We start from the raw sequence: 15,317 nt of genomic DNA on the forward strand, positions 1-15,317 counted from the left end.
ACAGAGAGAGAGAGAGAGGCAGAGACACAGGCAGAGGGAGAAGCAGGCTCCATGCACCGGGAGCCCGATGCGGGATTCGATCCCGGGTCTCCAGGATCGCGCCCTGGGCCAAAGGCAGGCGCCAAACCGCTGCGCCACCCAGGGATCCCGCTACAAAGTCTTCAGATATTCAAGACTGCTGTCTTCAAAAATGACAAAGCTCCAAAGACAAATTATGTTGATCAAGGAGAAGAGAAGGATATTTCTAGATATATCCTTTAGTTTTGGGGTGTGGGAGATAAGAGGTAAAAAATATTCAAATAAATCTAACAACAATTTTAAGAAGAAGACAGCACCAGTGACCCTGCTGCTTGCTGCAAATTAATTAAGTTAGTAAAGGGTTAACAAATGGTTACTATGGGATGGTGAATAATTACACTCTTCATGGAAATGAAAGAAAGCTTCAAGACTAAAATGCTCCTCTTCTGTAAAAACTGACCTGAATTTCTCTAGACTGAACTGAAATAAACACAGCAAAGGTTCTAAGAATAGTCAATGGAGACAGGAACCAGGACCCTTTGGACCCACACCCAATTTTTTACTTTAAAATAGGACTTGCTTGTTCTCTTACCATCGCCAAAACGGAAAACCACTGACTTTTTTTTTTTTTTGCCTTGATTGTGCTCTACACTATGGAAGCCACTGCCCAAGTAACATGCCTATTGTTTGAAGCCTGTGAAAGTGAAATTGGCCTCTAAATGGTTCAACCCTGTATAAACAAAATCACCTCTCCTTCCCTTGATGAGAGTATTCACCTTTGTTAACAAAGATTTCAAACATATTGAGAGTGACCACAGGCCTTTGTGTGGTCTGTCCTAAGAACCACTGGATTCCATTTGGCCTCCTACCCTATTATGTGGAAGGGGTCCATGATCACAGACATAGGCCAAACTGTCTCTTCTTCAAAAGCTTGGACTTAAACATATTCACTACCACTATTTTAACATCTGGTATTTCTTTACCTCACTGTAGTATGTAATTCAAATTACAGATTATTCATGTTTCAAGTCTATGACATGAGGGAGAGCTCATTTACTTATAAAAAAAAGAAAGGAAAAAAACCTAAACTGACTACACAGAGAACACTGTTAATGAGCACTGTGCCAGTGTTGTTTTTTATTTCCTGAGTACGTTGGCACAACGTTCATGGTTATGTGGCTAGATCCTGTCAGAGATCAGTCTAACAGGAAAGAATTTTCTTGTATTCTGAAACATATTCTGGGGAAAAAAAGAAGAGAGGAAATGAAATGAAATGAAATGAAATGAAATGAAATGAAATGAAATGAAATGAAATGAAATGAAATGAAAATTTTATAGTGATCCCTGAAAAAGAAGTTTGGGGTTTGAAACTTACCTCTTCATTTAATTAAAGACAAATCAGCAGGGAAAAGACTAAGAATTTGCTCCTTCTTCTTCAAAGGGTAATTGTTGTTCAGCATAAAATTAAAATATGCTGCTTTATTGTAATCGGGAAACCATTTTAGAATTTTGTTTCTAAATAATACTATGAAACCTTTACAGATTTTGCTTATATAGTTTGTGTTTTAGAGTGGTAGCATTCTTGAGTAGGGCCTGTTAAGAACTCCAAGGAACATAGCCATTAGACTAATTGATGTTGAAGCTAATTTAATAAATAACATCATTCAATAATTAGTACACAATTCTCCTAGAATTATAATTCCTAGTACCTACCTTATATGAGTTACATTTGTAACATCCAAACAAAATTCCTTCATTAATTTAAGGAGAAAAAAAGTGGCTTAATGCCATTTAATTCCATAATAATTAGGGTAGTTTATTTTTTAAATTACATAATCTTTGTTGGTACTCAACTCTCTTAACTTCATGTCTGAGACACTGGTTTAGAAGAAAGAAAAAAGAACATGGAACATAGAAGGCACTCAGGCAAAGGGTGATATAACCAATTTAATCTAACTGATTTATGCTGAATGTCTATAGATAATGAAAGCACTTTGTCTACACAGCAGACTCCTGCTTGTGTTATTTCCCAGTCTCTTGTCCAGGCTTCATGACATTCATGACATTAAAGGAGCTGCTGAGGCATAATTAACTGGACAAAAGGGAAATTTTACCAAGAAAGAGGCAATTCACAGACCATTAATAGTTTAAAATTGTCAACTGGCAGACCTTCATTTCCCAGTGCTTGAATTATAGCAACAGTCTCCTCACGGGGTCCCCTTTCTTGCTACAATCTCTCCAACTTTAATATACCTTTGATTGGTATCTACTGACTACCGTATAATGCTCATTTTGACCTCTGTATCTTTAAGCTGTTTCCCTGTTTAGAATGCTTTATTCCTCTGCAAAAGGTCTACCCTGAATCCTACTTTGTCTGTGGAGCCCTCCTGTATAATCCCAGCCCACATTAGTTTTTGTCCAAACTCTCACAGGCCTCATTGTCTCCATCAATTATTTAGCCATTAAATCATGTGATTACATTACTCATTTCATGAATCTTGTCTTCTCAATATGACTGCAAGCTTTTTAAGGGCAGGAAGCATGGCTTACACCTATTACAGATCTCTCACCCCCAACCACTATATTACTTGTTGAACTGAAATGTTAGAATTTACAATATGAAGAGCAGTTAGTACTGCTAGTACTAACTGTTAGTACTGTTAGTACATGATAGGTTTTGATATAAGATACACTGTCTTAAGATAATGCTGGCAAACAGATCTTGAAGTTTAAACAAATATTCACTTTAAAATATCTACAAAGGGATAATCATAGTGGAAATTCTACTTTCTTCTCTAAAATTATCTCTAAATGAAAGAAGTTAGAAACTGCTCCAAAATCCAAATTAATACACCACAATTCAGTGACAATATTAAAAGATATCTGTACCTCTCCTAATGATAAAGAATCTCATACAGGTTGTGCAATGAGGTAAATAAACAGTTTTAAAGACCCATGACTTGACCATATCTATTATTTCACAGATTCCACTACCACACTGAGTATATGTGCTCCCAAAGTGAGTACTCCACTAACCACCTTTAGATATGAGCTTTTCATTAAAGCAAATAAGCAATTCCAAGAAGTGCTCAACTAAAGTGGTTTATATATACACATACGGACTTAAAAGGCCTTACTTATAATTGCCCATTAGGTAAGGTGTTTTCCAATTTTCCATCTCTTTAGGAAACACATTTCCTCGGAAGTATCAGGTTCAACAGTCAAAACAAATGTTCTACCTTTAATTCCTTCATTGTTCTACCATTAAAAGTGGGTAAGCAAGGGTAAAGTTCCCAACAAAGACGTTTCCTTATATTATTAGCAAATTCATTAGAAAGCCCTAAAAGACAGAGGATGAGAATAACAACTTAAAAGGAAAGCTAGAAAATCCAGTTCTTTTCAAATACAGGTAGGCAGTATTAAGTATACTAATAAAGTAAATGATAAATGCTATATCAAATACTGACATGCTACTAGTTTGAAACATTTTTAATGGTGATTTCTGACTCAGATGCCTTTAATCTAGTTTACTTATAGTTTTCAGTAAGTTTGGACAAATAGATACTTCAAAGCCTAAATTAAGCTCTCTTGTAAATAAGCTCTGTGCAGCTTTAATGTATGTTTGTAAAGATTTTTTTAAAGATTCCCAAAATTATTATGAAACATTAGTTGCTTTAGATAGAGCTACTATCATATACCTTGAAAAACTAAGCTAAACCTGGTGCTGACAGTTATCAGTATTGTGCTAGACACTTAAAATTTTGGAAAAAGGGGTGCCTGGGTGGCACAGTCAGTGAAGTGTCTGACTCCTGATTTCGACTCAGGTCATGACCTCAGGGTTGTGAGATTGAGCTCCACACATCTGAAGAGAATGCTTTAGATTCTCTCCCTGTGCCCCTCCATCTCTGCTCTCTCTAAAAAAAAATGCTGTGTTTTTTTTTTACCACTGAATAAATACATTAATCAATTAATTTTCTAAAAGCAGCATACATCTGTACAATTGAAGAGAAACTGACTAAAAATGGCTGACAGTCCAGTTATCTGTGAGAACATAACTTACAAATTAGATTGACCATAATAGGTCTTGTTGAGACACACTGGAGAAAAGCTACAGAAGACATGAGTATGATCAATAAAATGCCTTCCTATGACTGCATTCTGCAGTCAGAAATTATTGTGGGGTCTATCCTTTAACATTACCTGTTCCATAATCTCTATTATGGAGTATGGCTGTGAGCAAGCTGTATAAATGAAACCTTGGGCACCTGGGTGGCTCAGTGGTTGAGCATTTGCCTTCAGCTCAGGGTGTGATCCCCGGGTCCTGGAACCTGCATCAGGTTCCCTGCAGGGAGTCTGCTTCTCCCTCTACCTATGTCTCTGCCTCTCTCTGTGTGTCTCTCATGAATAAATAAATCTTTAAAAATAAATACATAAAAAATAAACAAAACCTCCTACATCTATTACTATCTCAATAAACACACCTGAAAATGAGATACATCTGAGTACTTGAGGATTTATAACTATGTTTACAAACAAGTCAAGAAACAAAGAAAGGATAATGATCAGAGAGTTGGTTACATTTATCTGTTTGGGGTATACTTAAGCTACTTGTCCCATGGCCCCCAAACTTGCCCAGAGGCCTTATTCTCATTCCAACATGGTCTCTTGGAAGAACAAAAGGGATGCATAGGCAAGTCTTCTTGTATAGCTAAACTTTATGCTGTGCATCTGTTTCTGAGAGGAATAATATATACTTTTTTAAACAAGACTGCCATGGCCACTTGTAAAGGAGGGATACTCAGGTTTCTGCACTGTAAAATATGCCTACTCCAGACCAGGCACTCAGTCTCCTTTTTCTGACCTGAATCCAGGCTTCACCTCATTTGACTACCATCACATTCTTCTCCCTCCCTGGCTCTCATGTGCCTTCTATTCCTGCCTCAGCCCTAGGTGACTGTTTCTTCACAGAGCTAATGCTTTCACAGTATGAAAGAGTGGATCCTGCAAAACAATTCCCCACACAAGGCAATGATTAGAGGACTTTGTGGAGTAAAACACACCACAAACCACACATCATCTCATTAGTGTCAGAAAAATAGAAGCTGTATCATTCCCATTTGTTCTTATGAGGATTTTTTTTGAATTGACAAGAGTGTGGGGTATATGGACCCATGAACTGAACAAACAATTTTAATCACTGACTACCTGGCACCTAGTCCTAACATCAAAGAGCTATTCCACAAAATCACCTGGCTATGCCGGCGGCAAGTTTTTGGGTTGTAGTGCTAAAGTGTGGAGAGTTGTTTGTTTTAATCATGGGAAACTTCATAAAATGCATTGAGGGCAATACTCTAACACAGAAAAAGGCCAGAAGACTTCATGACACTTTCCTTTAGTGAATAAATCACCAGCACCATCTTCCACTTAACAAATAATAATGTGAGAAGGATGTAAAAAAGCACCCATCATCTACACACTTACCTCACTGTTGTTCAAAATCAGGATACAAAAGGTATTTTCCCTTACTACAATGAGGTGTGTACTGAGGCCCAAGTTTCACCAGCTATATATGACTTATTTGCACACCAGGCCACCTATGCCTGTATGGTTGCTAGGCTACATAAGCAATAACAATGTCACAGAGAAGCAGCACACTAGTGTAACTAGCACACAAGCATCTCTTTGAGAGGCCATCACAGTGCTGTGGGACCTGGAGGCTGACAGCACAAAAACCATTTTTTCATAGATTCTATTCTATGAGAATGACTCAAAGACCCACTAATGCCTGAAGCAAAGCAAAGAATTTGGTGTTAATACCTTGCAGCAATCCAAAGTCTCACTATAAGACATGTTTACTAGAATTGTGTGTTATATGCTTACAGAAAGTATACAGAATGGCAAGGCAATCTACACAGGCTGTTAATCTCACTACTTTCCATTACTAGAGAGCTGGTCAGCATCTTCTGGCAGGATATTGCATAATACAGTCAACTGTGCTCTCCCAGCATTGCATGTGGCTTTGGGTCACAATGTGGATTATCTGTAAAATGAAACAGATAGGGGAAAGGCAAGAATCATCAAGACTATCACAGACCTTATTTTAAAAAAAACAACTAATATTAGTAGGCCTGGACTCAAGTAGAACATTTCATATTTGCCCATCCACTGAACATTGCAATGATCATAAAGCAATATGGCTGATCCTGTCCATTGATAGCATCTACCCTTCCTTGTGAGCCAAGCTGCAAAGTAGATCCAGCCTGATTCCTTACTTTCTAAGCCTGAGGACAAAGGCAATACTTCCAGTCCTTCAGAAATTTCCTTTAATCCACAGTCTGAAACTACAAATTCTTGATGGCCCTCCGTGAGGTTCTATTTTGCTGAACACTGTGCTATGACATACGCTACAGAAATATGAGAATTGCTGACTGCTTTACAAATCAATGATATATAATATATATAACATATAAAGTTACCTTAGGGAGACCAACATATTGTCAGGTATTTTTACTAGCAACACAAAGCTGAAAACTACCACTGATCTCTACCCATCCACACATTCAAAGTCAAAACTGAGGTGGAGGTGGCTGGAGAGATCCAAGAGACTGACCAAATCGTCACAACAGCTCTGTCACTGCTCTGTGGTTCTGTTAATTAAAACAGAAATGACGTTTGATAACTGCTGACACTTGAAAAACACATAATAAGAAATCCAACTGCACCTGACCAACTATGTGTTCCTTCCCATTCCTTCATATCCATGCTTTTTAGTGGCACCACCATCCTCCTGGTTCCTCAGGCTTGTAAACTCTGAATTACATTCAAAGCCTCTCCCCAACTTCACTTTCCCTAGCAATGGGAATTTGGTCAATCTTTTTTTTCTGCAATGCCTCTTTACTTACATGCAATCGGCTAATTTCAGGTCCTCCCCCAAAAGCTATCTCATCTATCTTTATATTTGATCCGAACTCTATAAACCAACGTGTCTTCTCCTTTCTCTCAAATTAGATACAGTTGGGAATAGATGAAGAGGGGAAAGGGAAGGTTCTTACACTTCTGATCAAATTTCATAGCCATTCCAATTGAGCTGTTGAACAAACTTTTCCTGAGCACAAGAATAGCTAGGCACAGAGCCAAGAAAAGAAGAGGCAAGGATGGCAGCCAAGGAACAGGTGAGCTGCAAGCTTTCCACTCCTACACAAAACCTGGCCTTGGAGTGCGAGTCCCTCCGTATGTTGATAATTTCTTCCACTTCTTGATTTTGCAACATTCCTATATTCATTAACTCTGCCCTTCAGGTGCCTCTCCTACTTTTCCAATGTCAGTCTTCCTAGTACCCTAGGAACCTCAAGCCTAGCTGGTTTCCCTTACCATGAGATTATTCTCCTTCAAAGTCATCTTACGTCCTGGAAGAGTCTTCTGCCAATACTGTTCTCTTCCTCACACAGGAAACTATATATAATCAGATCCAGTATCTCTTACCCAGCCTTCCCAGAAGGTTCCCAAGAGAAAAAGCTACTTATAATTTCCTTTAAGTTTTCTGATCTTTGAGACCAGAGGAAGGGGAGTGGTATGGAGAATGCTGGGGGTGAAAGTTGCTGGCTGAAGACAGCTGCTGGGAATCCCCAAGTGCTATGGCAAGGGGTGTGGTGGTGAGCAATGAGTTCAACACCAGGAAGACTTCAAGATCTACTGGTCATACCAGACTCTTCACCAATAATTTCTGTACCTTTGCCATTTCATAATTGGCTCAAAAGCCATCCTCTTCCTAAAAGCCTTTTACCTAACCACTCCTTTATTCCATGGCATCACCACACTGACATGCTGTTTTCTACTTTTTAACTTCATCTACAATCACATATATAGTGCATTGTCAGCATTTTAAGGGACTTTGATGTTTGTGTCATACCTTGAACAAGACCGCAAGCTCTGTGAGGATAGAACGACTTCTTTGGTTTCCCACCATGGAACTCAGCATAATGTATATGCTAAAAGGAATAATGGTTTTTTTTTCCCCCAGTGACATATAATTTCCACCCAGCTCTTCAAAACTCACATTTTTAAGGTTGAGCAGGTTTGAAAGTATGATACATTAAGAACTGTAGAAAATACACCCACACTAGATAGAAAAGATGCCACTTATCGTTGGACCAAACATAAAATATGCTCCACCCAACCAACTGCACTATTACACCATACTTCTTCCTTCAGGCTCTTTTATTTCTACTACATAAACTTGTGGCTCGTTTCTGCTCTTAGCAGCACTGTAACTATAGAAGCTCAACTCTAAATAAGTTTACTGTTGGGGAATCTGCTCTTTCCACCTATACAACCACTGGCTTCCCACACCGTCTCCAGTGTCCTGTGAGCAACTGCCCAATTACTGATTGCAGAAAGACAGCTTACACATTGAAGGTCCATTCTTGGCAGACCCTGGCTTTTACTGCTGGTCCTTACTAAGCTTAATTGATTCAGAACAGTATCAAAAAGAGACATTATTACACAAGTTCGGGGTGGGGGGGAAGACTATTGAACAGAATTTAAATGTAAAAGCCCTGGTCATTGTGCTGTTTTAAAACAGGCAAGCATGTGTGACATTGAGAGAACAGAATAACGCCTATTGAAATAGGGAACTTTGACCATCTTATTGCAAGGTTTTAGTGTTTCACACATATACATTCTCAGAAAGTAAGATGGTCTATAAATGGGAAACATAACTGACTTCAAAATTATAATCCTTTGCGGTAATAAGTTGTAGTGTTTTAACACAAATACAATCGCAAAAAGTGTACAGTTTTCTAAAGACAACAATGTGAATGCTAATATTTCTCTGAGAAACACAGGGAAAAAAAACCTACTTATGCATATGGGCTAACAGTATTTTCACTTGCTCAGTAGTGGTCTTTCTTCTCATTGGACTGAGAGATCCCCCAGCAAAGATTCCTTCTTGGTTGCCTCTCGCTAACTGGGACCTGAATGCAGCACAAATACAATTCATAAGCAAGCAAAATTATGAGCTAGGTTATCATTCTCTTTGGCCATATGGGGGAGAAGGTAAAATAAGCATTGAATTTTTCTTTTTAACTAAATATACTTTGTCCTATATACACCTTTATGCATGAATACAAAAATAATTTTGTAATTTATATTCCTACATCCTTCCATTTCAGTCACTGGCTGTATTTACAGCATAAATGACAACTGGGGGTGTGCCTTCTTTCTTTTCTCTCAGTAAAAACAGGACACCAGACTGCCTTCAAATGGAAATCAACATTGTTGAAAAACAATCCATGTAATACCTTCAAAAATGCTCAACAATTTTCCAGACAATATGTGTTGGGGTTTTTTCTTGAAGAAGAAGAAAAACTATACATTATGACCACTATGCTAGCATGGGTGAGGAACTCTGTAGTGGCATAATAGCATCATCTGCAATAGACAGATAAACCTTTGAACTATTCTGATCAGTCTTCATTTAAAAAAAGATAGAATTCAAATATAATAGCTTGTGTTTAAATGCTGTATTAATATCACTTTGACCCAACCTTCATTCTCAAATCACCTTTTTAACTAACACGTCATAGGACTGCTACCATTCTGGTGAAACAAAGTGCCTGCTTCGTCTTTCAAAAACAACCCAATTCCTCCCAAGCATGCTGGGAAACAGTAATTTGACTACTGTGACAAGACAAGAAAAGAGTTAACTGTTCAAACACCTGACTGGAGTCTCTCAAGAACTGCATATCCAGGAGTGGATTTTTTAAATTATATTTTATTCATTGCAATGGAAAACCATATTATTGATGTTAATAGTAAAGTATCTTTTATGTGCCATGGTCTATACAAAATGTAGTAGTGCATTAACTTCAAAGGTGGTAAGAAGATTAAAACAAATAGTTCATGGGACATGACATGCAATACAGCATTAAAGATATAAGACTGAACAATCCCAGTGCCTTGGCAGGATCCTTTTATACTTCTTTGTTAATGAGGGAAATTTTAAAATCCAATCCAGCAAGCGTAAGTGTAAGGAAAAGCTTTTAAAATCTTATCACAACGTGTTATTTAGTGAGCTAATCATCAAAGCATTTTTTATGGCAACAGAAGGGAGTTTTACTTATCAAAATCAATACAACTAACTTTAAGAGACCATATTATGCTGCTTTTAACTCCTAAAATATGCCCCTTGTGTTTAACATTTCTGAAAAAAAGACCTAAAATCATAACACCCATTTCCAAGAGTCGCCCCTCCCCCCACCTCAGACTGAAACCATCCCAAGAACCTGGGACTCTTACTAGGATCTTGGCACCATTCAATCTCCCCGGTGCTAAGTTAGAAAGAACATGACAAAGCCTGGTGACATGGAAACAGGAAGTTCTCCACTGGAAACTGGCAGGGAAAACTGCCATTCCCTTACAGTTACCGGATGACTTTACTGAGGTCCTCACTTCTCTCTCTAACCCAGGAGGGGTCTCAACGTGTGGTCCTGGGAACTGTGGCAGCATCACCAGGGAGCTTGTTAGAAATGCAAATTCACGGCCCCACCCCAGACCGACTGAATCAGAAACTCTGGGAATGGGGCCCAGCAATTTGTGTTTTAACAAGCACTCCAGGAGATTATGATGTACTCTAAAGTTGGAGAACCACTCCTCTTCAAATTTTAATGTGCAGAAGAATCACCTGGGGAGCTTGTTAAAATGCAGATTCGAATTCAACAGGTCTGAGGGGCGACCTGAGAGCCTCCATTTCACAGCAGCTCCTAGGTCAGGTCTTCTGCAGACCACACTGCGAGGGTTTCCCAACCCGGTTGTTTACCAAAATTACCCAGGGTGCTTATAAAATATGGGTTCCCAGACACCACCCCAGATCAAATTAATCTGAGTCTCCGGAGAAAGGGCTAGTAGAATACTGCACGACCAGCGGTTCTCTGCCTCAGCTGCACGTTGAAAATCACCTGAGGAGCTTTTAATAATCCTGATGTCCAGGCCCCATCCAAGACCAATTAAATGGGAATATCTGGGTTGTAACCCAGGTCTCCACATTTTTAGTAATTCCCCAGTGGTTCCAATGTGCGGCCCAAGTTGAGAACCGCTGCACTAGTGTCTAACTGCCTCCACACCTGGCACAGTGGATCCCTTTATAGTAGCAAATGTTTTCTTGTAACATGGCTATCTGGGTTCCCACATATTAATCCAAGAGCTCTGATTTTGAATAGTAAAATGCATCTCGGTCATTTTTAAAATGTCTTAAACCTTATTTCTGTAGGCACATGTGCCTATACAACTGAGACCAAGGATTTAGTAATGCAGTCCTAACTTTTAACACAAATATTAGGGGTCTTCCATTAAACAAGTTTTCACTGTCCTCCCAAGCTGTAGCTACTGCTACCTCTGTGCAACGAGGTAGGTATTCCAACAAACAGCAGCCAACAGTAAAGAATTTGTATCCACACAGCCTGTTCATATATTGAAATCCTTTCCCCAAACCTGAAACAGATAGAGGAAATTTCTAATAACCATTCAAAATGGAAGAGTGACTGATCAATCTAGAACTTTTGACCCTGTAAAAGGCAGATTTCACTAGTTACAGACATTTTGACAGAAAAGGTTCTGGGAAGGGATGAAAGTGATGTGCTTTTTACACAGGAGGATCTGAACTCTTGAAAGCATGTCTTCTGGTGTCGGGGTGGAGGGGAGGGGGCAGAGACAAGACCTGAAACACTGCCACTCATGACATGACACTAATAACTCAGGGGAAAAAAAAGAAATATGTCTATTTATGGCTTATGTTCTCCAGCACAAAGCCACTAATAAGTACACAAAGCTATTAAATATGTAGTATGTAAAACAGAAAATGTGTGGTGGTTACTAAGGCACTGTCAAGTGATTACAGTTATTTTACTCCCGTGATCAAACACTGCTTTTAAGACATTTTCTTGAATTTTCCACAGTACACCTCAAAAAAGACTTTAAAATAAATGAAGAGAAGATGCAGTCCTCTTTCCACTTAAGTAAACATGCGTTCTCCCCTTGGTCATGTTCGGTGTCTCTTCTAAGTTGTTCTGTTGAACACATGACATATTCAAGGCCTGCTAAATGATAATGGTTATTCTTCCATCATCATTTCAACATATTCCTAGTGGTCAAAAATGTGTCTTATTTGGTCTGTTTAATTCCCCGAAAAGAAATCCAGTGGGTGGAGTATTCGAAGTCAAGCAATACCTAAACACATGTGCAAAAAAAAATAAAAAATAAAAAATAAAAAAACCAAAAAAATAAATAAATAAACACATGTGCAAAGTAGCCACTGTTAAGATGACATTTTCAAAAGCATTTTCTGTATGAACTGGTCAAGCTCACTTTCCTTTTAAACTTCTTGTTATACTCATTCAGTTAACCCAAACTCCCTTTAAAATGTGTGAAAATAGCACCTCCTGAAAGTGTGTTCTCATATGCTTTGGAGCAATGGAGCGTGAATAGTAAAATCGCCTTTGCCAAACTCATGTAACTGAACAGGAGTGGATTTTTGCAGTCCCATGACTTTGCAGAGCCAACCTATGTATCATCCCACAACTGGCTTTAATATATCATAGACATCCAAGAGAAGGCAGAAAAGTCACAAATAAGTGAATCAAGCCAATAAATATTTCATAGATTTTTTTTTACATAGACTTTTTTAAATGAATCTGACATCTTAACCAAAAAACAAATTGGCTAAGCAAAGGTGTGAGTTTAGGATTTAAGCTCCTACAATTAAAACTATGAAATTTATAGACAGTTAATTTATTGGGCAAAGTGTCAGTCTGGATGCTCTTTCATGCATTTTTTATGAATAAGTGCCCAAAGATGAACCAAGTCTGAACGAAAATGCACAGATCACAGAAGAGTGGCAAAAATACAAAATTAAATACATTTAAAGTATTAAAGCCAAAGAAAACAAACAATACAAATTTACAATTTCCAGGACACTTTATTGCAATTTCCACTTTACATATTAATTTAATATTTTTAGTCTAGGCAGAAGTGTTTATACTTATTTAGTAGTAGTCTAATCACCTAATCTCACAAGATGAAAAGAAGCAGTTTAAAAAGAACATCAATTCAGGTATTTATGATATGGGGACAAGGGGCACTCGTCTTAGCAAGGAAAATGGTTGATGGTTCTCAGCATGTTTCACTGAAATTTTTCTCCATTATTTTTGTTGTTGTTCATGCAATGTACTCATAATAAAAACAATTGCCCTCTTTGTCATTCTGCCCTTCCTTGGGCTTTACATTCTGTCTAGCATTTAACTCAAAAAGTCAGTTTACACTCAGTTTACACATTAAAAAAAAAAAACCATATGCCCCATCTCCCACACATCCAAATGGACAGGGATTAGAATTAACCTGCTTTTAGCTGTAACAGTGCTATTTTAAACAATTTCAACCACACACTTGAAGGGTAAAATAACTAAAAGTACAAGCCAAAAGAAAACATAAAAATTCCTACACACTTACTGTTGGATTAACTATTTCTCAAATCGTCAAGCCTAACATAGATTTCTAGAAAGTGAAATCGACACAAAAGCGAATACACGCTTTATGTACAAACTGACAGTGGCTCTATGGGGACAGCTCTTTTTGAATGAGCTGTTACCCAGACGGTGGAATTAAGGGGTGGGGGGGAAGGTCTCACTCTTCAAATGTGAGAGAACTGGCGGTGCGCTTCACTAGAAACACATTTTAATGGGTATGTTTGGATAAAAATAGGTAGTAATGGGAAAATGTGTGTGGTCTTTTTCTTTTTTCAAAAAACGAAAACAAAAACAAAAACAAAAACCAACCTTCTCCTTCCCCAGGGCAGAAGGAAACCCGAAGGAAAATATGGGTAACCTCATAAGCTCCGGAGCTAAGTTCCATCACTTAGGCAGCACAGAAGTTGGATAGTTGCTATTTTTCTCCCTGCAGTGGGATAGTAACTCTCCCTGCGCAAGGTACGCGGGGCGGGAATACTGGCGGGGCTTTCACGTGGGGTAAATGGAAACCAAAGTGAGGAGAGGTCAACACCTAGAGTAATCCAGTTCCCCAAAAGAAGGGCGGTGGGGACGCGGGGTGGCGAAGGCGAGAAGGGAAGGGTCAAAACTCTTCGAAGTTATCGCAAAGAGAAAGCGAACACTTTTGGGAACCAGCGAGCCATCTCTTGCAAGAGCACTCTGCTCCAAGTGTGGGGTGCTTGCCTCAGAGGGCAGAAAGCGCGGGGTGCCCTTACTTAGGTCGAGTGGCTCCGGGGACTGGGGCAGAGAGAGGGGCAGGGGCAGCCGCCGCCGGGGAGGCGGACTCGTACTTTGCTTCAACTCTGAGCCCCATCCCGAGCGCAAGGGAGAGAGTGGCGGAGGGCACGGTACTCACTAGGGCTCGTTGGTGAACCGGGGGGTCCGGGGCTGCTGGTATCCGTACAGGTGACAGTAGAGCACATCGAAGCAAAAGCAGCACATCTCCGCTGACACCACCATCTTCCGGGAGCCGGGCGATGAGGACGAGGCGGCGGACAAGGAGGGTGAGGAAGAGGTGGCGGCGGCCGGGGTAGAAAGTAGGGTCCCCACTCCACAGCTCGGAGGTGGCGACAGGGAAATCCCCCCGCCGCCGCCGCCGCAGCCCTGGGGGGGAGAGAGGGTACAGCCACTGCCGCTACCTCCTCCAGATAGACCTCCCAGCCCGTTGAGCCGCGTGCCGGCGCCTCCTAGTCCCAGCTCCCCAGCTCGGCACTGGCTCTCTCCGCTGCAGTGGGAGGAGGAGGAGGCGCCACCACCGCCACCCGAGCCAGAGGGGGGCGAACTGGACAGTTTCTGCTTCTTCACCCCGCAGCAACCCGCCGCCATCTTGGAACAGTCTCCCCCACGCAGCGCTTCCGATCCATAAGTGAGGCGAGCTGGCGGCGGGGGCGAGCACGCTGCGGCCCCGGCCGCCGGGGGCGCGCCAGGGGCTCGCGGGGCGCGCGCGCGCTCCACTACCCGGCCGGCCGCCCGGCCACACGGCTGCCGCGCGCGCGCCCTCGGCTCAGCGCGCGCCCCGCGCTTTCGCCGCTAGGCACCTCGCGCCTGTCCCGCGGGACTCGCGCCTCCTGGGAGCCGCAGCCTCGAGCCCCGTGGCCCTCAGAGGATGGATGAAAGACGGGAAGCTCTGTAGAAAGGAAAGACAAGGAAACGAGAACGCGAAAGCGGAGAGTAGGAGCAAAGGAAGGAGGGGGGCACGCCCGGGGAGGAAGAAGGGAAAGGAAAACTAGTTGGGGGAGGGAGAGAAAGAAGAAAGTCCTAAGT

At 40.7% G+C, this 15,317-nt stretch overlaps 1 protein-coding gene across 3 annotated transcripts in view; it reads right to left on the minus strand.

Moving 5' to 3' along the window:
- AMMECR1 (AMMECR nuclear protein 1) overlaps positions 1-15,317 on the minus strand; it is a 232,883-nt gene that overhangs the window by 101,557 nt on the left and 116,009 nt on the right. Inside the window, exon 4 of one of the 3 annotated variants that reach the window (XM_035711827.2) lies at positions 14,410-14,657. In XM_035711827.2, the coding sequence (XP_035567720.1) occupies positions 14,410-14,513 (104 nt within the window). In that variant the 5' untranslated portion in view covers positions 14,514-14,657. Of the gene's footprint in view, positions 1-14,409; positions 14,948-15,317 lie in introns of those variants that run through there. The other 2 variants (XM_049107369.1, XM_025431437.3) reach the window with 2 other exon arrangements.

The sequence above is a fragment of the Canis lupus genome, chromosome X, assembly GCF_003254725.2.
Source record: "Canis lupus dingo isolate Sandy chromosome X, ASM325472v2, whole genome shotgun sequence".
NCBI classification, from domain to species: domain Eukaryota; kingdom Metazoa; phylum Chordata; class Mammalia; order Carnivora; family Canidae; genus Canis; species Canis lupus.